General features: G+C 40.2%; 1 protein-coding gene across 1 annotated transcript in view; it reads left to right on the forward strand.

Moving 5' to 3' along the window:
• SH3BGRL2 (SH3 domain binding glutamate rich protein like 2) overlaps positions 1-26,024 on the forward strand; it is a 51,024-nt gene that overhangs the window by 341 nt on the left and 24,659 nt on the right. Inside the window, exons 2-3 of the mRNA XM_072926116.1 lie at positions 3,973-4,146; positions 12,028-12,645. Coding sequence (XP_072782217.1) covers positions 3,973-4,146; positions 12,028-12,645 — 792 coding nt within the window. The remainder of the gene's footprint in view (positions 1-3,972; positions 4,147-12,027; positions 12,646-26,024) is intronic.

Here is a 26,024-nt window from a genome sequence, read left to right on the forward strand (position 1 = left end):
GGCCAGATGGTAGGAGAAACATGTTCACCATGAGGGTGGTCAAACACTGAAGAAGGATGCCCAGAAAAGCTTTGGAATCTTCAGCTTTGGAGATATTAAGACCTTAACTGGATACAGCCCCAGGCAACCCAACATAGTTGCCTCTACTTTGAGCAGCTTGTTTGACTGCTGGCCTCCAGAAGTCCCTTCAAACGATGGTAGTCTGTAATGTGGTGATTCTGAAATTGTGTTGCTGTTTCCAAGCCAGGAGTGTGCCCTGCCCTGTGCTGCCTCCCAAAGCATGTACAGGGATCTTTGTGGAGAGTGCTAGCTGAACCATGAACACCATGGCACTGTCTGTGGTCACATTTTCACAGGGAAGGAGACAGAGTTACAGTTCTGAAATAGTTTGAGTAAATAAACACAGTTTCCTAAAATATAAATTCAGAAGATAAAAATGCCTCTTTATTTTCGTGCAAGTGCTTGTTCATTCTGTTAATCTGATTTATGACAATAGTTACTAATGTGAAATCCTGATCCTTCTCAGGCTGTGTTCTGGAGAGGGATCATCAGTGGCTTGTACACACCAGTGCAACTAAACGTAGGTATCTTTTCACTAGCAGAGATATTTCCTTTGTACTTTTGTAGATTGAAACTTCTTTTTGAAACAGAAATTTCAGAACTAAACTAAAGAGTTCTTAACATTTGACTGATTTCCTGTAATAATACATTTAGCTAATTACTAATTCCTTATTCCTGTTTAAGATCCATTAATATATTTATGAAACATGATGACTTTAAGGATTGCTCAGTTTTTCCACATACAGAAGACAGGATTTACTTTATACATATTTTTAAGCAGGTTTTCAGGAGAAACTGAGGAAGCTGAGAAACTTTCCTGCACCTTCCAAATTCACAGTGTTGTTCCTTGGGGGAGAATGTAAGCCAAAGGCAGTGAAAATGCCCTGACATTAGCCTTTCTCTGTTTAATCTATTAGCCACTCAGCTGTATAATGTATTATCTGTCACACAGCGATAAGCAGCTTAGCTCTCTGAGATCATATTAAATATGTTTGATTTAGCCTAATTCTGCAGCGCTCCATGAGGAAACACCCTGATGTCCACCTGGAGTGGAGCCCTTCTGAAACCAGTGCAGCTCTGCACAGGGATGGGACCCCCCTCCATGGCTCATGGCCTTGAAGGAGAATATTCTGACTGTCTTCCTTCTTTTCTAAAGCCCGTTCTGCAGCTCCTGCTATGAGCACTGTGAGGAATGAAATATTCAAGCAAGCCCATGCCCTAGAAAACAAAAATATCCCTGTTGCAGATCATCCAGAAGTTTATGTTAGACCTGCCTTGTTTAACAATCTCTGCTGGAAAAGTAGGTTTTAAAAAGAACTCCTTCCCTGCATTTCCCATACTTTAAAAGTATATCTATTTAATATTTTGTTAATGGTTTATTGGAAGCTGGACATCACATCTACTCCCTATATTGTCTTTAATTACATGTAAATTTCATTTTTTTTATCTTGGAAAAAGCCCCGAAGCCTGCTAAAAGTCCTAGCACTAATACTTAGGTAAGGTAACAGTCTTTGCCTTTTTTTGCCACCTCTCTGAGGTTGATGGGATAAAGACTGTGTAATGACAGATCGTCTCAGCCCTTTCTCCACAGTGACTCCAAGTGTTCCTGGCATGGATGCATGCACTCCTTGGCTGTTCAGGGAGCTCCATCTGCAGCTCAGTGATCACAAGCTGGATTTTAACCAATAGATATAAATAGATTTGATGGAGATGATGAATGTGATAGTCACCCTTAGACAGTTACTGCCAAGAAGACCATAGTATTGTTAAAAAAAAAATCCAAAATGTTTGCTTTTTTAGAGGGGCAGAATGGTTACAAACTGAGCTGGAAAGCAGCAGTTAAAGCAGATGTAGAACTTCAAAATAGTATTTATTGATATTAGTGTTGATTAATCATTATAAATACAGCACTGGCTAAAATGCTGGTCTACCAATATTGGTGGGTAACCCTGAACTAAGAACCGATGAATACTGCTTGTGGTAGGAAAAGTAGAATGAGCACAAGTTTCTGCTTTTTTGTCTTGACATTTCTGTTCATTCTTTGCATATTTTAAAACACAATCACAGCCCTCAGTTCATCAGCTTAAAAAAAAGGCTGCTGCTCAGGTTTCTTCTCCTTATAAATTCTAAAATGAATATTTTAAGGGCATTGCATGTACTTCTTTTGGTGGAAAATTACATTTGACATTGATGTTAAAGGTCATATGACCTCACACAAGATGGGTACCAGTACTGAGAAAACTGAATAGGGTGGTACAATTTCCACAGGATTTAAAATTAACCTCATTGGATGATTGGCTTACATTTCTAATCCGATATACCAGGCTAAATATAGAATTTGAAGACAATTTCTTTCCATGCAAATAATCACTGCAGGCTGAAAATGAGTACAAAATTTAAATGAAGAGAGAAAAATACTAAATTAAATTATAGACAAACTGCCATCTTGCTAGAGTATTGACCTGAAACTGCACATACAAAAGGTGCCTGCAAGGAAGAGAAGGCAAAAGGAGAAAACAATAAAAAGCAAAATTATTGTGTTTGCATATATATTTATAGAGGGAGATTTTCTGATGATGTCAGCAATTTCTGTCAAAGATCTATCTTCAGAGGCATCACTGTTGGCTTTCAAACTTTTCATGTTTTATTACTGCATTTTAATCATTAACTATGAATGGTGTCCCTGAATGATCTGTAGGGGCAATGAAACATTCATTATTACTAAAACAAACCTGTTCTTTCTTAAAAAAAAAAAAAAAAAAAAAAGCAAGAGGACAGCAAAACCTTTAGAAAATAACTAATATGTTAGGAAATGCTACAAATCAATACTACAAAAAATTCCAAGGTTCCAAGGTCACAGAAAGAGAGTGGGGAAATGAGATTAAGACTGTATGCAGGGTTGGTTTTTTTATTGTTGTTTTTTCCTCCTTTAGTCTTCTGAATTCCTGAAGAATATAAATATCATAAAATATATTATGTAGGCGGATGTAACATGAATTTAGTAAGTCCATACTAATATTCTGTAGATAAGAGAGATGATTCTATATAAGAACCAGCTCTATGACACTAAACATATTTGGAAACAGTCTTTCATTTCCCATATTAAAACAAGAAATGATTTTCCATCTGACAGACAAAAAAATATTTGCTTCACTGACAAAGGTTCCTATCTCTCTTGGAATTCAGCAAGTTCCAGACATAGGAGAAATATTATAACCCAGTTTACTTGGTTTTATTTGTTAGTGTAACTTGTACCAAGAAATATAAATAGCCCTTAGTTCCTGGGGAAGCTCACAGCACTGTTTTTGATCAGTCTCATGAGAAATTTGCTCTGAATACGTAGAGGGTTTATTCTTAATACATGAATTCCAGCCTGTGAGAGAAACTTTATCTTCAGCCATGATCTTCATCATATCCTAGTCCCATAAAAATCATTCTTATTTGTTCAACATCTGTGTTGAACCAGATGCAATTCCAGACTAAGAGGTGATGCAGCCCAGCCTTGGAAGTGGCAGCAACATGGAGACAGCGTGAAGATACCACAGATAAAGCTGAATCTGAGTAAAATGTAGATGTCTGGAGGTATGGTGACCATGTTTAACATTTATTTACTGCTTATCATGCTTAATAGCTACGTGGCAGAAAGTGACAAAATTCAAAGATCCTAAAAGAAACATTGCGAGACAGGCTGTCTCTCAGAAGTTGCTTTCAAGAAGATATGCAGGATGCATATGATTCTCTGATTTTCTGCCTGCTGCACCTAGGTTGGCAGCTAAAATCAGAAGCAAGGCTGGTTTCTCTAGGCCCATGTCTCACCACTGGGTCATATAATAGGTTTGTAAGGCTCTTGCCAGTCACATTCTAAAAAGAAGTCTGCTCTTACTTTCATGATGATTCACAATTGTTTCCCAGCCTGAATCTGCAACCCATGTTGTGGAGTATCTGTCTTTCATGCAGATAGACCCGTTTATTTCACTGAATTCTACTTGTCTGAGTGAGGTCTACTCAATGGGAATGAGGACTGCAGCTGCAGACTTTACTGATTCAATGGGGATTCGAAATGACAGATTTGAATTGGCTCTGTGGGTAAATGAAAGAATATTTTTCCCTGCTGTCAAGTTTCCCATGAGGTCTTTGCTGAAGCCTTCCTAGTCCTTGAACTGCTGATGATGTGACAAGGAACCCGTGACACTGGCCTCCAGTGCAGCCTATTATGTAGTCCAAAAACTCTGAGAATGGGTCTGTTGCATGTCCTGTTATCTAGATTCCATTGAAAGCTACTGCATCCAATTGTGACACAATTGTGTTGAGTTTAATATTTCTCAGACTTTCCTAAGCTTTAGTTATTATCTTTAAAAAGTTAGTATTGAGTCAAAGTTATCTCCTGTTGTTTTAAATAGGACTGGTTGAGGGGTGGAGAAAGTTTACATATTGAAAGTAGACAGCACAAATATTCACCCACATAGGGTCTGGTAGAGCTGTTATATCATATTTGTCCATTTGTGGACAAATTGTGGTCAAAAGACAACTTCCTGTATACAAAAAAGAAAATTTAGACAAGTAAGGTTTTTAAAATACTGTAGCTTCTTTCTCAGGAGTTATCTAAGAGCAGCCTATGCTGACCATGACTAAAAGAGGTTATGACTGAGACAGGTATGCTGTCAAAACAAGTTTAGCAGCATAGTTGCTTGGCCATACCTTCATTATTTATTTTATATCTGCTATTCTGAAAGTAATTTTTGTTCAGTCTAGCTGCATTTAGAAAAAATCAATGGCAGCTTTGAAATGCTTACTCTTGCCATGCCATTAGCAGAGCATCAGACTTGACCCTGCTGGCTGCATGATGTCCGTTGCTTAGTGAAATAGAAAGTATATCTTGAGGAGATGGTTCTGATGAATTGACAAAATATTTCTTGCAGCAAGATTAATTTTGCTAGCCTCTCCTAGCTTCTCATTTTGATCAAGCCATGTTTGTTTTACAGATTTCCCATGAAAACTAGTTGTGTGTCTTTCATCATCCTTTTCTAGTTAATTAAAAAACCCAAACAAATGGGGCTGTATTAGCTTTTTGCTCTTCCCATCCAATTCATGTTCTGACTAGTCTGGAAGCTGGCCTAAGCTGAGCCTTCACTGACCAAAGTCATACATACTTATTGTGTCAAACAGCAGTTCTCCCAGTGGAAAAACATGGATGCAAAGAATATAATTCCTTTTCTGCAAAGAAGAGATGGTAAAATCAAATGTGGCCAGGGGTAACAGTACTGAGTTTTGTAGCTGACTTTTGGAAAGTGCTAAAAATTCTAGTTAGCATTTTAACCACTTTACATTTTGCAACTGAACAACAGTTGCAGGTTAATTAGCCCCCTATGGAAAATACTGCTTTCCAACCACTACCTCCCCAGTACCTTTATAGCAGAGGAAAATAAATCTCAGGTAGCTCTGAGACAGTAGCAGCTGCACCAAAGATCTGATCAGGGAAAACTTTGTGCAGAACACAGGACATGGAAATGCAAAATGTAACTGACTTTATTCTACAAATCTAAAAGGAATAAACAAATATTAGCAAAATTTTGTTCAGGGTTACCCTACCAAAGAATACAAAATGTACATCTACTTTGACAGGCAGGTCCATGTTTAGTTCAAAACAGTTTGGGTTGAGACTTGTAAGGTGATGCATGGAAGGACATGAATGATTTCTCTACCCATCACCCGACCCACTGTATGGTTTCTCATTTATTTAGCTGCCTTTTTGTTTGGCTTACATTGCCTCCTACACGTTCCTTTGTTCAGTGTATTGGTTGCACAGGTTGTATCTATGTTAACTTGATGGTGCCAGGCCAGGCACCTGGTTTCCATTCTGTGTGCTCCTGCTCTGAGTCTACATCTCTTCACCTTCTGTCCAGGCAGTAAAGGGTCATCTTGATTCAAACTGCCTATGACATTGCAATCACTTCCCATGTGGGTCAATACAGCCTGTCTGCAGCACAGGCCTAATTACGGCTGCCACTCTTTCCTGTTCTGCCTTCTCCCTCTACCAGCTTCAGCTCCCACTTGCTAGTCCCCTCTCCACATTGGGTCATCCCCTCTCCAGTTTGGGAAACAGAACCCATGTGCTTTTTCCACTCTCTCATTCCCCTTGGACCCTGCCCAAGAAGCCAACAATATCAAATGTCAGGGCATCACTCCCCTGGTCGAGAAGAATGCCAGCAGGTTGGCTGCAGTTGTCTGCACTGCTTCCATGGAGTTAAATTCATGCTGCTCATGTGTCCTGTCTGTGGGGAAGTGCTCTGTCAGTCTGTGTCACCTTCTGCAGAGAGATGGGCTACACCTGAGACAGGGTAGGGGCCAGCAGACCACTACTGGCCACCCATGCTGCATGTGGGGACACCTTTGGCCTCTGAGATGAGGATTAAACAAGGGTGCCAAGGATTTTTTTCTGATAGTTCCTAAAGATCATCTCAAACTTGTGACTGAGTACAGTCTTGTGCACCCTCAGTGGGAGGTGCACAAGTCCATCTGTGGGCTTGAACCCATGCTTGAAATGCAGAGCACACATAATCCTTATCCTCAAATTTACATCAGCTTTCCACATTTGAGATGCTTTCCACCTCTCTGTTCTGTGAAACATCTAAGCAACTCCTAAATACTATAAAAATAAGAACTATTCTTAGTTCATTTAGTGCATGCACTTTAGGAAAGTTGACAAAATTCACGTACTCAATTGCACTTTACTCTCCACAAGATTGCTCTCTTTTTGTCCTTGCATGTGTAAATATACTGCTGACCCACTTCTGCATTCTGCAAGAAATTAGTCTTCTAAATTGCCTTGTCAGAGTGGAACTGAACAGATATGAGAAAACTGCTGAAAAAAAGCCAAAATGAATGTGGTGGTAGATTGCTTTTCCGAGGGCTTGGCAGAAGATCCCTCCCGGAAAGGGCTGGCAGGAATGTAAGGCTCCATGGCTGCTCTTTGAGAGCACTTCACATCTTGAGTGCTTGCTAATTTAGGTTTCATTGGAATGACAGATGGGGAAATGAGATTTGTGGGGGCTTTCATCCCTCATCCCTCTGCAGCAATGTAGATTACTAAATGTTGTTCAAATCAGAAATACAAATGCAAACCTACTGGATTTGACATTGTTGGGCCTGATTTGCTTGCAGTATCTTGTGCTGAAAGTGTAGACGAGGTAGAAGGCTCGACACTGACTGAAACCTGCCTGAATTCCTGCTCCTCAGTCAGAGCCACCACCTTCAGTAACAGTGGATCTTTAAAGACACAAGTAGAAAATGAACTCTAGAGCTTCTTACACGATGTAGCAGGAAGCTTAAGGAATGATGACTGATTTACACAGAACATGAAAGATGTTTTAACCTTCAGTTGACTGAGCAAGTCAGATGACTGACCTATATCAGATGTGGAATTTCACAGGAAAATGTTTTTCTTTGCAGAGGTGCTTAGTATTAGGAATTCATGGAGGGAATCAAAGCAGCCACAGATACTAAAACTAGTCATGTTTTAACTAAAAAGCAGCAGATTGTGACTTCACCTAAAGAGCAGCCACTGAGAAGAATAGACTCATACAGGTTTTTAATTGTCTAAGTACATTTAGATTTAATGGCATGAAGGAAGGTTTACTGAATATCTCTGGAATTTTCAGTAAATTTTTTTGTTTGTTTGGGTTTATTTTCTTCTGTCAGTTACAAAGAGATGGTACAGAAATAATTCTGAAATTAAGAACAGATGTACCTCTCTGCTCTCCTCAACCACAAATTTGTAAATTCCACAAATTTGTAAATGCAAGAATCAGTATTTTTCTCAAAATTGTTCCAGTTCTGTCTCTTTCCAAGAGCCTACTTTAACACATGGGCTTCATTGTAGCTTCAGAGTAATTCAAATCAAAAGAGAAAGAGCTCTATCTTGGGATGTTATCTCTAAAATCTGACTGTGGGGAGAACTGAGAAATGCTCTGAATGTAAACTTCTGGCCACAGTGAAGGTTCTGGAAAGAACAGAGTCTTGAATGAGACGGAGTTTGTTATTGAGAAACATCAATGATTAATAAAACATCCCAAAAATTTTGCAAAGGATAGAGTGATCTCCTTGACTAGGATCTGCTTGGTCTGTTGTACATGTAGAGGAGGATTCATAGGGGTATGCACAGCCCATAGCTGCAGCTATTAAAGCACAATGGAGAAAATGTGCCCTGGAGTTTACTTCTGTGAATAAAATGATACCTTAAAAATACAGTGGCTTCTAGGATGTACGCTTGGGCTCCAAGCAGCATTATCTCATGTGCTTTCAAGCTGTGTCTGGCCAAGACAGCTATCAGCCACCACAATGAGTGCCATTACTCAACAAGTGAAACAGTCATGTACTTACATTGCATTATCTCGGCCATTTTGTATGCTTTAGAGCCTTTCAGTTATCTTTCTCTGGTGTTCTGCAGTGCAAGAGTAGCTGATGATACTCTGTAGCTCTGTTGAAGCCGGAGCACTGTGTCTTCTCTACCCTTTGACTTCATTTACTTTTCCCTACTATGACAGTCACATTTCCACCAAAAAAAGATTGATCTGAACTGTCAGAGCATTTAATGGCATACTAAATCTGTAATTTTCAACATGTTTTTATACTTGGAATTTTTAAAAAGTGATAAAGACCTCTTTAGAAATCTAAAGTATGTGGACTGTGGCAGAATCTACAAGACTTCACTGTTTCTTAGCAATGTTTCACAGAACCCAGAGAAATAACTGATTGGCACCAACAACCCACAGACCAGAAAACTTCTAAAATGCCTTGGACAGACTGCTTCTTTCAGGTGGAAATAAAGCTACCTTAACAATTTTTTCAGTCCCGAATGTAGTATTTTGTTTCTCCCATATTTTTATTCTATGCCTGTTTCATCTTACTATACAATCATCTTTTATCATAACTAGAATGTCCTTTGTTCAAAGTTGTACTTTTATACTTCTATTTCCACATACTCATGAGCCTTGTGTTTGTGTGTACTTTGTTACCTTAGCAGCAGTAAAGTTCTGTTTAATCTTCCATGAAGATCTGGCATAACAATGAACCATTCTTACCACAAAATCTTTAGAAACTATCCCTGCCCCCCATAAATTCTCATTGTCTACTCCAGTCTTTCTGCATGTTCCTCCTGTAAACATGGGAAACTGCTCATAAATCATTTTAGCAATGTTTATAATTTATTACATTTCTTCTACTTAACTAAAAGTTCCCCTTTGTCTTCAAGTGTCCAGAACTGTACAAAAGAAATGGAGTTACAGGAGTGGCCTCAGGACATTTACCAGCAGCAGCTGCAGGACAAAGGGTGATGTCCAGTCTTAACCCGTACACCACCTGAAAATGCAAAACATCATGAGATGATGTCCAATAGGTTTCACACACCACAGAGAAACAATTCTCTGCTTAGGAGCCACATAAAGTAAGATGCTGCTCTACAAGCATTAAAATCTTCAGCTTTTAAGTGTAACATTTATTTTTCCTAACTTTCTGGATTACTTCTACAACGAACTAGCTTCATTATGTGTATGGAAAGACTGGCAAAAGAGAGACATGAGAAAGCTGTCGGTTTTGCAATTCCCATGTTGCATCAAAGTTAATACTGAAAAGCGCTAGGTGCAAAATTTTGAGTCCAAAATATGATAAATATACTTAAAAATTGAGAACAACAAGAATATTCATTGGAATACAGGGTGAGATTTTTCAACATCAGTTCCAAAGAGTGTTTGAAAGGATCCTTTAATCAAGTTAAAAGATTAGTTATCATGTGGGCAGGGAGCCCCCTACTCTTTGATGATTTCTCTAAATATTTATGGAATAAAGATGCTGAAGCTTTGGCTGAGGCTGTGCCAAATGTGACAGAGGGAAGATCTTTGTGAGCTCTGGTACTTTAGCTCCATTTGAGTCCATCAACTCTGGCCATGAGTTTAGCTGCTTAGACTTTGTTTTGAAGTTCAAATTGTAGGAACCTACCAACCCAAGGGCTAAAGAAACAAAAGGGAGACTCTGAAAACAATTTAAAAAAATGTGTAGTGTCTTGTCTGTCCTTTCCCCCCCATAGGTTTTGAGGATTTATGCAGCTTATAAAGACTTTCAAATGAACTGAAATTAAAGTTGTCTGTTTTCCACATGGGAAAGGAGACTGTATCTCTGGCTTTTGAAGCTATCAAAACAGAGGATTCTTATATGAAGAGGAAACAATCTTAAAAATACTTTAGTTACAGTTTTTACAGTCCCTTTAGAATTCTTAATTTTCTCATTTATAGGTCATGCTTTTTCCATATAATGCCATTGCCACATGCTATCTCTGGTTTATTGGTTAGATGTCAAGGTTGTCTCTGAGATGTAGGAGCATTCTCTTCTATTTAAGGAGAGATAAAAATGTCCAGCACCCTTCAAATCAGTATATCTTTTTTTTTCCTGCTTTGCAGTATTTATGAAATATATTAGTGAACAGGAGTTATTAATATTATAGTTTAAAGCTGTGTATTAGTGCTGTGAGTGAACCATGTACAACCAGCTGCAGTGAGTTGCCCTGATTTTGTTTAATAAAATTAGAATATAGCCAAAATAGAATATTAAACCAAATATTTTCTAGTTGTGAGTAAATAGAGACATAAGTAGGAAGTAAGAACCTCCATCTTTTAAAGAAAAACTTTGAGACATACAAAAAAATTTGTTGTCAGAAATAATTCTGCAGCATGAAGGAAATTCACTGATTAAGGTAATGAGAATTTTCCAGCAAATGCCTGTAATTACTCACCTATCACAGAATTTTAAGAAGTTGCTTGGTGTTGCCTTATGAACCAACATAAAAACAAGTTTGTCTCCTTTGCTGCTTTTCCTGGTCATTCAGCAGCAATTAAACAATAAACACTTTTTGTTCACCAGTTTGTGGTTCCCATAGTGAAGGTTATGCTCAAGTGAAGACAGGAGCACTGAAGCCAGAAAATCTTAACCTTTGTACCTAAGTGCACTCCAAAAAAGTTTACTCTTTTTCTCTTTCAACAAGCACTCTCACGAAAGCAAAGTAATGCATACATCTCTGCAAGATTGGTACTCGAATTCCTGGTTTTAGGAATTCCTGATATTATATTCCTGTTTTATATTCCTGAATATTAAGCTCCAATCCAGAGGACAGTGAAATCAGCAAAAAGCTTTCTAATGAATCCCACAAGATAAAGCAAGCTCTAAGAGAGCACTGAGAGTTTTATAGCTCTTGCTAGGTACCTTCCTCAAGTAATTCAGGATTTCAAAATAAATAAGCAATATTAAATTGTATAACAAGCTTTAAGGATATATTTAGTAGCAAGTCGAGGTCTGTACTTAGTCTGAACTGTGGAAATTCACTGAGGTAGTGGCAATGCAAAGGTGTGAAGGAGGATGACACAGCACATTTCATCATTGGGGTGAAACAGTGTGAAGGGGGAATTTAGTCAGAAGGAATGAGCAACCATCTGGCTGCACGGAGGGAAGTAGGAGGATGAGGGTTTAGGCTATAGTAATATGTATAAGATTGTGAGCTGCGTGGTTCTTGACTTTATTTAACAGCAAGCTGCATCCTCACAGGGCCAAAAGCTGATGAGGACCGAGTTGCTCTTGGTCATTTGCAGATGAGCTGACTGATGAAGGGTTATTTGGGGTTATCTGCTTATCCTGATGATTAATAGCATCTGTTCCACAGCTGACAATATTGGGAACTATACATCCATACCAGGGAGTGAAACTGGGCAGCGCTGTTTAACTCCATTAGGATATATGGCATAGGACAGCCCTCTCACCCATTGTCCTGCGTGTCCTGCCTCTCCTGCGTTGTCCCTGTTGCTTGCCTTGCTAGGAATGCCTGTCCAGAATGGCTCATTGTCCACCCCTTTGGCTCAGTAAGCGGCGACCAAGGGGTCAGACCCAGATCCAGCGGATCAGATCTGGGGCTTCCGCACGGGGTAGGAGGACCAGGAGCAGCCCGAGCTGGAGCGAGGAGCAGCCATCCAGCCGAGGGGAAGCACTTCCAGGCGTTGTTCACCTCGACCTGCGGGCAGCGCACCTGGAGGGCGGCATAAGCCCCTCTCAGCCTCTCCCAGGCGCACGGTGGCAGCGGGCAGTCCCGGGCGCTGGGGCACGGCAGCTGGGGCGGGCAGGCTGCCGCATGCCTCCGTTTCCCCGGCGGCTGGGGGCGGGCAGACTCTTTCCTGGCTCGCTCCGGGCTCCGTGCTACGGCTGTCCCCGCCCGGGGAGGACTACAGCGCCCGTCGGGCCCTGCGCGCCGCCCGCACACCCCCGCCTCTGCCGCTATCGCTGCTCCTGGCAGCCCGGCTCGCCCGAGGGAGAGGGGCTGCGCGGGCAGGGCAGGGCAGGGCAGGGCAGAGCAGGGGTGCTGCGGGCGGTGGCCACGCTCGGGGGCGGCGGCGAGGTGGAGCCGGGCGGCCGCGGCCCCGGCCCCGTCCCGTGCCGGGGAGCGGCTCCTCGCAGCCTCGCTGCCCCGTCCCGACCGCTCCTGTCTCCGCGGCTCATGAGGTGAAGATGGTGATCCGCGTCTTCGTCGCCTCCTCCTCGGGCTCGGTGGCGGTGAGTGGGGGCGAGCGGCGGGGAGCAGCGAAAGAAGCGCGGCCGCCGCGGGCAGGGCTCAGCCTGCGGGGCCGGGGACTGCGCGGGGCTGGCCGCTCGTCCTCCCCGCGCTGCCCAGCCTGCCCTCGGCTCCAGCCTTTTCCTCGCACGCCGGCACGGACCCGAGGCCGTCCGTGGGCTGCCCTGGGACGCGGGGCTGAATTTGCCGCGGTTGCGTGTGCGATGGGGGCGGAAAAGACAACTCTCCTCCGCAAGGCTGCCGAAGCTTAACTAGTTCGTAAATTACCTTTGGCAAACCAAGCACCCCGAAACCTTTGTAGGGGACAAATCTTGGGTGTATTTAAGGGTCTTAGAGGTCGTTAACTGGGGCTAAACTTTCCCTGTTGGGAGGCGACCAGCGCCGCGGTGCAGGGGAGCCGAGCCCGGGCAGGTGCGGTGCCTCGGTGCCTGCCACCCACGGCAGGGTGGACAGATAAATACAAGTAGAGACTAGGGACAGGCTTCAGGCCACCAGCACCTCTCTGCGTTAAGAAACACTCTGGAATACGTACAGCTCTTCTCAAACTCGCTTTTGAAGGGCATCACTGCATTCTCTGTTTGATTGAAGCTTATGCATCATTCTCTTGTTTAATTAATTATGCGTGTGACCTGTGAATTTCAATATTTTCGTATAAAGTGACAGCTTTCTGTTAGGGAAATCTGGGCATAAACATTCTACTGAATTCATTATTTAAAGAAAAACATCAAAAGGATTTAGATATAATTGATATTCTTTATGCTTCAGCAGTGAGTGCAGCAGCACTTTCTGTGTTGCAGAAGGACGTAGCACATTCCTGTCTGAAGATTTATTGTGTATTCAGTTCCTTCAGCTTTTTACTGTGTGGATCTAGTGTTCAGTTCAGTAACATCATGACAGGTATGTGTTCTGATATGTTTTGGCAAGAAGCATTCAAAGTACTTAGTGGCTGCGTAACAGCTAATAAAAACTAATTATCCATTTCAGTAGCCAACCGAGTAAACACAGCATCTTCAGAACTCTGTAATTCATGTCCATCAAGCATCCATAAGAGAAACATCTTTCCTGCATGGGTAATTGGTTCATGCTGTGGTAGTGTAGCATTGCTGGTTTTAGTTTCTGTTTCATGCCCCATGGGCTGAACAATATACATAGTTTGGTATTTTGTTTTTATTGGAGGGGTAGAGAAGGGCCATATAGTTCACTCACCCCAATGTCTAGTCTGCAAGGAGGATAGGAGCTTTTGATTCTGCTCTCTCCTTACCCTGTCTGCCTGCAAGGTACATATGCAGTTAGCAGAGCAATATAGTCCTCATAACTATCTATTAACCCAGCAAACTGAATTTGAGTCAATTGACAAGCAATTTGAATTGCATATCGGTTCTCTTGCTGACTTTTTTTCTGGGTTGGACAACAAGAAGATGACAGAATATAGGTAACAGTTTGCATACTGGTGATAGTCAACTTTCTTCTTCGTCTAGTCAGTAGTACATCTGAATGCAGCCTAGCCAGAACATAACAGATGATCCAGTGATTGAAGGTACTGTTATAAAGGGCCAGAGCTCTGACATCTCTTTTCTGTCAGGTTTTTTTTCCATCTGTATTATCAGAGCATTTAAGAAGTTTAATTATGGGCTAGGTTCCTTCTGTTCTCAGTGTGGCATCACAGAGGCTTTCCATTTTTTCTGTAGGCTTTGCAGGGGATGTCCCTATATCCAGGTTAAGGATGGAGGAAAATGACGAAGAAAACACTATTATTAGCTAGTTACGTGGGAATCTGCATCTGGATAGGAAGATGGTTACTGTATTCCATGTCTTTAAACAGTTTTAAGGGAAGCTTTACACTTATTATCATCTTTCTAGAACTAAACATTATTGAAAGGAAAGAAAAAAGTATTTGAGACATACAATTGTCATCTCCTCCAGCCTTCAGCACTACATCAGCTATTTTTGGGGATCCTGTGTAATTCACAAGACAGAATTATTTCCCCATCGAGAAAAACTGAGTATCCCATATAGATCCTACTCTGTCTCCTACTAAAAATGGTGTCAGAATCCATGGTTTAATTTCTACCTGTAAGTCAACTTGAGTCAAATTGTAGGCTAACTGCTTATAAGAGTGGGTGTTTTTGACCAGAAACTTCTATATGTAATACTAACTGACAAGGAAAAAAAAAAAAAAAAAAAAAAAAAAAGCAGCGTCATTGTGACGTAATTATTTTTCCAATCTCTAGAGATACTTTGTTAAATTACTCTTTATCTTAAAATGGAAAGTCCATGTAGTCTCTAGAGTAAACCTTTGTTTTGGCAAATATTATGAGCTAAACGCTTTGTGTATGACTCCTTTTGAAATCTTCAGAATACCCAGGTCAAATGATAGGCATTTGGCCAAAACATTCCTGAAAAATACACTGATTGTGTACTCAGAAAAGGCTTTAGTTTGTATAAATATAACTTTATCTAGAAGCTACTAAAGTATTTATTGATCTCAATACTTGGTATAATCTGTTTTGGGCTAAAGAAGATAGAACTATAATTGTCATGCATAATTCTAAGAGTCTAGTTCATAAAATAATTTGAGGGTCATTCTGAAGAGTGAGAAAAGGAAGTAATTTAAGCGAATGAGAAGGAGTCAAGAATAATGAGAATTTTCCCTTCATTTGGTTTTGGAGTTCTCCCTGCAGCATCTTCCAAACATCTGAAAGTTCTTAGACCCCCCCGAGAGGTTAATTCTTGTAACTGCTTTTTGTTTGTTTAATAAAATTTGTGACTATAAATGCTTCATGAGCTTAAGACAACTCACAGATCCCAAAAGGTAGCTGTTGCTGGAGTGGAAAGATTGATCTTCAGTGTTTAGTGAAGCTGGACAGCAGCTTTAGCCTGTAGGGACGCTGTCGAGAATTTTCTGAGACCTTCTTGTGGGAAGGGAGGAGGAGGCATTGTGCGTGCGGGTACATTTCTAAATCACCTCGTGTTGTTTTAAGCATGCATTAGGCAGATTCAATGGAGTCGCAATGTGAAGCCTCTAAGTAGGCAGACAGGCATGTTTCTACAAGCCTTACTGTCTCCTGCTCTTTCTGACCTGAATTTCTGCTTGTGTCGGTAAGCTGTGTCTCAAATTCCAAGCACTTCTTTGTAGGGCTGGGGAGGCAGGCTTTGCTACTCCTCCCTGATAAGGACAAATCAATGTTCTTTTGTGTCTAAGAGAAAGGTTACTTTAAAAGTAGCCTTTACTTTTCTCCCTCAGCAGTGCTTCACTGTTCTCAGGAAATAGTTTATGTCCATGTTTTTCACCAAATCATTCCCAAGATGACTGTCATTTTATCTGTTTCACTTTCTCCAGTCTATCAATGAAAATTTACACTTGTGCTACTGTACTACATACATAGTACATCATAGTTAAATGGTTTTCAGTGTTTTAAAGCAGCTTTACCTTTGTCAGGAAGCTGGTAGTATGAGCTAAGTGACTTTAACTTTGGAATTCCTGCAGTTATCTAGAAATGCCAAACTAGAGAAGACTTCAGTCTTGCAGTTAGAGGGCTGAAGATCAGGTCAGGGAAATATCACTGAAGAGCTGTTAAATAATGCAGAACCTTCAAACAACTGCCTCACTTGTACTTTCTCCTTTGTGGTGTTAATTTATTGAAACTTCATCTATTGAGCTGAACAATAATATGGGGAAATTCATGAAATTGTGGCACAGCAGGTACAATCTATTTTGACTAGTGAGATATGTGAAACAATTTTCCATTGAAATTTTTGTATGTTCACAAGATGAGAAAAACAGGTAACTGAAATTAATTTCTTTTATTTCACAAAGATAAGTGCTGCTCAGCCACATTCTTCAGGAAAAGATATTTGGGAGGACAGGAGAGTTTGGGGAGGAATAGCAACGACCTGAAAAGAATAGACCTTTTAAAGTGACCAAAACTTGGACTTTGACTCTTGTGACTGAAGAGGATCATGGGTTTTTTACTAGGAAGCTTGATAAAATAGGTGCAGTTATAGCTACATTGTTTCTATAGCAAATATTGGCTTTATGAGCCTAAAGCTCTCTTTTGATTAAGCGTATTATGGAGGTCAAATGAGTTGGATTTTTTGTTTCCTGGAATGACTTTAAATCACATTATAAAACCTTGGAATGTCAGAATAATTGTAGTCATGTTTGTTTGGTTCACTTGTTGTTGGGTAATGTAATGGAGACGAATACAGTGCTAGCATTCTTAAGGCTAAGCTGGTTTCCAATGGATGATGAATTTCAATTCCACCCTTGTTTGTAAAAAGTTATTGTAACTCAACATTTCTCACAGCATTTATCAGAAAGATTGTGTTTCTTGTTGGAGTTGTGGAATAAGTTAACTTAGAATATGTCACTTATAGAATATCCACCATCTTAAGTTCTTTTGGTTTTGTTTGCCTCCCCAAAAGCACAACAGTCAAAACTGAAAGTGATTTAGTTGAGTGATATAAGTGCCTTTTGAGAAAACAGTATTAGTTATGGTGGTCGTTTGGAGGGATTTATAACTTGTTGCATGTGATATATGCAAGTTCAACTAAAAAAATAATGAGCTTTGTAAATTTTAGCTATTATCATGATTTTTTAATACTTGAATTTTGTAAAATCAGAACAGCAGGTAAGCTAGCTTTTCAGAAATTAGACAATAATCTTTACAGTTGGAAGTGATCCTGAAATATTTATGTGGGAAGTAGCAGTATTTTAAGTGCTTAGCCATAGTATTGTCTACATCTGTCAGCATGCTGAGGATACACCTCTTGGATTGAATTCTCAAAGCCTGATTTATGACTCTCACATGAACATTATACTGTGACATTTCACCTGTTCAGGACGGTGGTGCTTTTGGCTGTGCACCTACAGATCACTGCTGTAACCACAGCAATGATACTGGAAGAAAAAAGCTGGATCCTTGCTCAGTTGATGGACACATCATGTATCCAGTCTTGAACATTAGCAATTATAAATAGGTGCATAGGAGAGATGTGGGGACTTTCTGGTTCTAGTCCATTGACTTCATTCTTCCTCAAGTTTCTTATTATCAGGTCAGATGACTCCTATTCATTTTTGCTGGCTTTTGTCAGTCCTATTTTGCAGGGTTGTGGCAGAGAGAGCTTGAGAGCCTCACTCATGACTATGAATTCTGTGAGGCAGGGAGGTCAATGTTGAAGGCTTTAGCTGGTTTTCAACTACAGAACTCACTGTCTGCATCTAGGTTTCAGGTCTGTATTCCAAGTAAGTCTAAACTCTAGTTCCATTCTCCTGCCTTGTGATGGAGAGAACTGTGAGCCTGTGAACAGCAGTTCAGATCACTTAAGGAATGTGTTCAGGAGGGAGCTGAATGTGAACCCTAGTCATAAGGATGTGGGTTGAATTTATGTATGGTAGTTAGTACCTAACTGTTGCACCATTCCTGTATGCTCTAGTGCTTTTCAAATATTTACACTTCTTCTTGGCAGATAGATCATGTCAGAAATAATGCTACTTTAAAGAACACACTTTGGACTGCACAGTGTCATGCGCAGAAGGTTTCTTACCAACCTTTGATTACAATGAACTGTAATAAAACTTCAAATGAGGTATTGGTCTGACTGAGGTTGTGAAGATTTTTCCCCTTTGTTTTTCTATAGAGTACAAGTTCCCAAATGGACATACTTCACTGATGGTGACCTGTTCTCCTTAATCTTCCACCCATATTGTTAAAGTCTAGAAATTCTTTTTCCTAACTCTGGTCATAGTGCCAGTGATTGCTGGATGTTGCATATAACTGAATTTGATTATATAATAAATGAAAAAGACTATTGATGTAAAAGTTGACTTGCATGCAATTTATTATTACAAATTACTTAGGAATGCTCAGAAATTGTGAGTTGTGGAAAAATAGCACTTAAGGAAGTTCTTAATTGTATAGTGTCAGTATCACTTTTATGTTTATGAATCTGAGTGCAACTTGAAGATAGAAAATTGTCACTGAGCTGGTAATCCAGAGTGCATCTCTTTGCTAATATGTACTCTACGGGCAACAGTTTCCTCACCTGCAGCCTCAAGTGTTGCCCCCTAGGGGAGTCTGTACAAAAAGGAAATGCTGCCGTCTTTGTTTTCCTTACAGTGTGGAAGCTTGCTAAGAAGGATATTGAGCACAGAAACAGAGTACTCCATGGAATCTATTCCTAGCTGAAATCTACTGTATCCAAAAAAGCATGACCATGTTCAAGTATGTCAGTGTTTTTTAACAGCTTAATTTTTAATAAGTTTACAGAAGATAGTTAACATTTCACAAGTCCATTAAGTTGGTGAATTTTTTTCCTTGGCAAGGTGAGGGTAAATGTAGAGGCGGTGGTAGTGTTTCTTACCTGTGATTGTCAATGAAATTGGTCTGCAGATAGCTGCCAAAGCTCAGAAGAGCTTCTGAATTCCTCAGTAGCTGAGACATTGTTTCCATAATCTTCTCTCCTGGGGTTGGTATGTTGTTTAGTTGGCACCCGTTGGATGGGCAGGTGGACTCAATTCAGAGACCTAAGTCACTGTTATTTATAATTTCTGAAAACATCAGATATAAGTGTGTCTCATGTAGATTAGCAAAGGGTGACCTTATCTTTCATGGAATGACTCAAAGTTTTTGGTGACTGAGCAGAAGCAATGACTGAGATACAAATATTGTACAGGCAATTAATTTAACATAGCTCGTCTTATTGCAAGAGAACATGGACACAAAACTTCCTTTCTTGTCTTATGTGGGCTGTAGACCTCCATCTATGAAGTACTTTGAGTGAAATCTTTTAATTCTTCTGTTCAGAACTGTGGCAGTCTTTCCACTCAGGTGTGCTACTATACTGTAAGATATTTATTAACATTCTGAAAGGGCTGAGTCTAAAGCATGTGGGTATCCTCCTTCTGTGGTCATAAGAGCTACAGTCATGAGGAATCCACCCAAAACAAGTTATTTCTATCTCATTAGTGGGGGGAAGGGAAAAATCAATTTGATTTACATCAGTAAACAGGCATATTTAGTCTAACTTTAATATTGTACTTCACTGTAATTGAATTTGGTACAAAGAAAGGGGAGTAACTGTCTTACTAGCTGATTTCTGAAGGTAAGTTCTTAGGAGATGTAGGTTGTTCAGGGAGTCAAGTGAATCATCAGTGACAGTATGCCCTTCTGTTGCTGCCCATCTGCCTTGGGTAGGACAAACCTGTCTTCACAGTTAAGAGTTCCAGGATTTGTTATTGTTGATTTTGCTGTTCTATCCCTGGATAACTAACACCCATCATTCCTACTAAGACAAAATGTGAAAACACAAGGTGTTTGTCATTTTGCTGCAAGGAATAAACTTGCAGAAGTTAATACCTGGGAGTGACATTTGCATATGTATCAACTTGCATTTTGTGTGAATATGCATATGTAGGTATGTACTTTTGCACGCACACATATATATGGAGAGATACAAATATCCATATATACATATGTGGATATAGATATATATATATGTTTATGTATACACACTTGAACCTTTGAATCACTGACAGATGCTAATTTTTCCTCAGTAAAAAAAACCCCACTGATTTTAACATTCCCAGGAGAGAAATAAAGTCCTGATGCCTTTAGGATGCTCAAGATATGTCAGCATCTGTCAGGGCCATGTCAAAAATGCCTGATCCTTTATTGCAGCTGTGGATGTCTATCTTCAGTGTAAGCTAGAGAGCAGAAATCATGGTGCTTGCTCACCTATCTCTCTTATTCTATGTTATTCCATGTGTCTGGTCTGTGCTTGAGAGCTTTATTTATGTACCTTACTTCAGCTAATGAGTTGTTTGCAGAATATCAGAATCTTTATACCAACATAAGATACACACCATTGTGATTGTGCTGGCTAATGGAGACATACAGTGGAATAAAATAGTTCCTTTCCTGCCTAGGAAAAAAGTAATATTGGTGTAAACAGTGTTACAAAGATTTTTTTATCTGACAGCTCTGACAGGGATGGCAGGGGCATTGGAAGACTTTAGTGATGATAACTTCAAAGTTGCTCTTCTTTCTGTTTCAGAGCTCTTGGGCTGAATACGTGGCTGTGTTCTGGCCTCCTCCATCACAGCTGTGAGCATTTGCCTTTGTGGGTGCTGAGGTGGCCAACTGAGACGTTGGCCCATGGGATTGTTTTGTTGCAAACTCTGCCAGCAGGGTTACCTTCAGAGTTTTTTGGTTTTTTTTTTTTTTTTTTTGTGAGAAGAGGCCTGAAACCATGAACCTGTATTTCATATTAAATGCAAATTCTCTGGAAGCAGGGGAGGAGGCTAGGAGGAGTGACAGGGAATGTTCTGGGGAAAGGGGCAGGGAAAAGGAGGATTGACAACTGGGAGAGGAAGGGGTTAGGGAAGAGCTTGGGAAGATTGACAACTGGGGAAGGGAGGAGATTAGGGAGGGGGGGTTTGAACATACACAGAACAAATATCAAATTAAAGAAAAACACACCACAACACATTGGCTTTTGGATTTTTATGCTGTTACAAAAGGGCAGAATACCCTTTACCTTCATAGGTTGGGAGATACAGCCTGTTGTGATTCTTGTCACCAGTCCATGTAGCACAGGTCCTCTGAATTCACTGGATAGGTCCCACTTGAAGCAAAAGAAAGTGACTCAGAAAAAAATTCTTCAGATTTTAACAATGGAAATTCTATTTAGACTTTCACAAATTTGTTTTGTTTCCTGGTGTTTCTTTATGCTGCAGAGGATGATGTTGGGTATTATCAGTGCTATTAAAACATTTATGCATGATTACTTGGAACAATTTAGTAGTAACATTACAAATCAGTTAAAGACTGGTTTCTTAATCTGTGTTTTTCAAAGAAAATCAAGTGAATTTTTGTGTGACTTCATTTGAAAGGAAGCTTCCTTTGATCTCATGAACAATAGCGCAACAGCAACTGAAACCTGTCATTAAATTGCTGCAGGGCTAGTGAAATTATCATCCCTGTCAAATCTAAAGAAATGCAATTCAAGTATGCTTTAAACCTTTGATCTGGATCTGCATCTCCTAAGGTCAGATAGTCTTTCTGAAACATATCTAATTGAGTGATCTGATAGGTTTATGTAGAAACAGAGACAGGAGTGGCATTTGAAGGATGCCTACCATCACATTCTGCAGTAGGAACCAACTAGGAAGCTAAAATTAGTTAGAAAAGACAAACAAAACTAGTCTTTGATCAAAGAAGACAGGTGCTATGAAGGCCCTGATGTGCAAGCAGTCCCTTCCTGCTCATTCAAACTGGTTTGCCTGCAGCAAGGTCTGTTTTCTAGTAAAGGTTCTCAGCATCAGGCCCACCAACTTACTCAGGGAAATTTGGAAGTCACTGGGTTTATGCAGTGTGGTGTTCAGCAATACCTTTGGCTATGTGGAGGTGACTCCTCTTGACCTTACAGGAGATATGTCTGCAGTTTTATGGGATAATAATCAGATGGCTGCTGTGTTTGGGGATGCACCTTGTCACTAAGAAATGGGTCTGCAGAAATAGAACAGAGCTGCAAAAACACACAAGCTACACAGATACAGTTGCATCTGTTGAAAGAGAAATAATGTTGACATTTATTAATAAGGTTAGAAACCTTGTTCTGCTCAGTTGAGTCAAAGATAATTTTGTTACTGATCTGAATAATAGCAGTGGCAGTCAGCCCTGGTTTAGAAAAATCCACCCTCCTAGACTTACAAAAACATAGGAAAATGTTGCAGTAATATAGTCCAATTTTATCTGAAATATGACATTTGTCTTGAGCCATAATGCATTTTTCAGCTGAAGTTTCATATAGTGCTGGGAAAACCTGTAAATATCTGCAAAAACATAGCAGAACAAAATCTGGATGACTTGCACTGCTGTTACTGCTGTTATTTCAAAGTGCATTGTCAAGGGTGTGTATATCTTTGGTTGCCAGAATGACACATCTGTGCTGTGTGGATAGTAACAGTCAGGAGAAACTAGTGAAAGCATTGACAACTTTATTTCACAAACTTGTGTTTGAAATTCTTGGGAGCATGTTGGATTCATAGTATCTCTGCTCCTTTAAGGTGAATGAATAAATAAATGCAAGCATAATCCTTCTTGAGGAAAGGCTAGATGTTTTTTCCAAGTGGTCAAGGGGACTTATCTTTCCCCCAGATTCATGGAGGATTAGTACCTGTGTGAGAATAATATGGCTGTGACCATTTGTTTATGTAGGAACGGGATTCTGCATTAAGCCCAGCACGTCACTGCTGTGCTAGGCAGTACTGTAACTCTAAAGCTTGCCTTGATGTGCCTTCAACCCTCTGCCTTGCTGTTTGGAGACTGCTGCACGTGGCATCTTATGGATCCACATTCTGCATCCACTGGCTCTGGTTTCAGAAGTAGCTGGAGCTGCAGTTGGGTGTACCTGGTGTTGGGCTATGGGCCCTGAGTGACAAAACCTAGAGGGTGCAGCTCATGGCTATGGCAGGAGATGGCCAGAACTTGTATCTTGAGCTGACAGAACTAAGACCCCACCCAGATGAAACAAGGCTAATTGCCTGTCGCATCTCCTGGTAACACACTGCTAGGTGTTTTTATCTGTTCTGGTAGATAGATATTCCTGTGCCAATGGGCTTTGCTGCTTAAAGCTAATGAGAAGGAAGAAACATGACCTACTTTTTTTAGTGCTGAAGATTTTCTTTTATATCTCATTTGCAATTAATACAGAAAATACTGCTGGGAATGCTTTATTCATTGTGACAAAACAATGTGACTGATAAACACAGAGAACTAATTCAAACACTTTCTGTGTTGTGCTGACTCACCTCATCACAAGAAAAATAATTCTGTATTTTCATCTTAAAAGTTCAGGTGGTAAACATGTTACATAATAGGAAATGTGCGTGAATCTCTTGTTAGGGGGGATTTTTTGTTTTTAAACTTTTCTTTTTCTTCACAGAATTTAGAGTAGAATGGAATATTTCAGTTGGAAGTAACCTACAGTAATCATCTAATCCAACTGCTTGACCACATCAGGGCTCACCAGAAGTTAATTAAAGCATGTTATTAATGGCATTGTCTAAATGTGTTTTAAACAACTGCAAGCTAGGAAGCCTGCTCCAGTGTTTGACTACCCGTGGAGAAAGGCTTCCTTATGACAAGTCTGAACCTCCCCATACGAAGGTATTACACATGCCATCACTGGATACCAGGGAGAAAAGATCAGCACCTCCCATTCCACTTCCCCTCCTCAGCAAACCGTCGGGAGCCGTGAAATCACCCCTCAGCCTCCCTTTCTCCAGACTAGACAAGCCCAGGGCCCTCAGGTGCTCCATACAGGACTTTCCTTCCAGCCCCACCGCCAGCTTTGTTGCCTTCCTCTGGATGCATTCAAGCACCTTCCCATTCTTCCTGAGCTGTGGAGCCCAGAGCTGCTCATGGTGCTCGAGGTGAGGCAGCACCAAGGCTGAATGCAGTGGGATAATCTGGATCAGCTGGTGATGCTGTGCCTGGTGAACCCAAGGATGTGGGTTGCCTTCTTGGCTGCTGGGGCACACTGCTGAGTATTAGAGCATTTGCTTACTTTCCAAAACCTGCTTATAAAGCTGCCATCTTTGGTGCTATTTCAGTGAACTTTAATAAATTACCAAATATTTAATGTTTTAGGAAAATAAAGAAACAAAAGGGATTAATGATGTTTTACTTCCCAAGATCATTATTCTACCAAGGAAGCTGATGCACACAACAAAGCAACATTTCTAAATCCCTGAAGATTTTAACTGTAGCAGTTTTGGAGTCACATGTGCAGGATTCCAAACTATTCTCCACTCTGCTTACTCTGCAGAACTGTGAGACTGAAAGATCAACTTTCTGTTCATCTATGCAGGACTGAGTTTCCAGTATTTTAGACTTGACTGTTCTCATCTACCTTGCTGAACTGGAACTTTTCTGGGGAGCAAAGGATATTCCTCAGAATCAAATAAGAAGAAATAAACATAAATAAATGTAATATAGCATGGAGATCAGAGAACAATTTGCATTTAGTTAAAAGGTACTGAAAATTAGTTGAAATAATAAGGGTTGCAGTTATCATAGATGTATTTATGTGTATGTATTTATAAAAAGAAGATAGATGTCGCATGTTGAAAAGGTTTCTTTCATGATGCAAAATACTTGCTATAAATATGCCACTTTGACAAAAGGGAGTAGTACAAAGAGGAGGTAAATGTAGAATACCAAATACGAGATTTAAATTATTCTCTGGCATCTGTGAAAGATTTCTGCTGAAAAAAATGCATGAAAATAACACTTTCTTTTTAACCACTCTCTTGAATTACTGAAACATATGGTAAATTGCAAACAAAACAATCTATCTATTGAAAGAAGTTAGCTGCCAGCTAACATTTGAATTGTTAGCCTTTTGAAGCAATAGTCTAGCCCTGCAGGATGGTTCCTTCAGGAGAAGTTCTTGATAGCTGAGGATATATTTTACGAATCCCTGAGATCTTCCAAGCTGGTCAAAGTTTCTCCTGTCTCTTGTGCTAGCCACTGAGTTCTCACTTTGTTGAAAAGGAAAAAAAAATCCTAACACATAATTCTAATAATTTTGACTTTTTGGCTTACTGTTGGCTGAGACATTTTTAAAATTGGATGAATTTATAGGCAAACTCTGGTAACCTGCCCTCTGTTTTAGTTAGAGGTGAAGAACCATTGAAGAGCCAACACACTTTCTCAGTGTCCCCACAAGAAAATACCTATGACTAGGGAAGCTTCTGTGCCTGTAGCAAAAATACCATTTCAAGCATGCATTTTGTCAAATACAAGTGTTTTCAGGATAGCGTAATTCCACAGATTCTTCCCATGGGTTATAATCTAAACTGGCAGCAGGCTTTGCAAGCTCCTGTAGAACAACCAGCTTTGCATCCTGACCTTTAATCTGGCAGTCACCTGCTGCTTGCCAGGCTGGGCAGGGAATCTTCCGGCTATGTTAGTCTGCTTGGAGTCCTTTGGCTCTTAGTCTGTCTCACTAATTTGGAGCTGCCTGTACCCTCAGTGAGACTTCCAGGTTCTGGTTCAATTCCTGCTGTGCAGTCTTCAAGTTTCACCTTGTTTTAGCCATTTTTTATTTCCACAGCAATGCTGTATATTTTAGTTTCACACTGATGCAATAGAAGAAAATTCACACCATTAATGAGAGGGTAGATCCAGCATCAATGGCATTCTTATTCTTTTGATGAGGAAGCAATGAGACAAATTTTGGGGTTTATAGCATCTGTTTTCCTGCAGTCCTACACAGAGGCTGCTGTGTAAATGGATTTTCAACGCTGTAAGAACACATTGTTCCTACTGCAAGAAGAAAATTATAGAATCAC

Source organism: Taeniopygia guttata, chromosome 3 (genome assembly GCF_048771995.1).
Source record: "Taeniopygia guttata chromosome 3, bTaeGut7.mat, whole genome shotgun sequence".
In the NCBI taxonomy this organism is placed as follows: Eukaryota; Metazoa; Chordata; class Aves; order Passeriformes; family Estrildidae; genus Taeniopygia; species Taeniopygia guttata.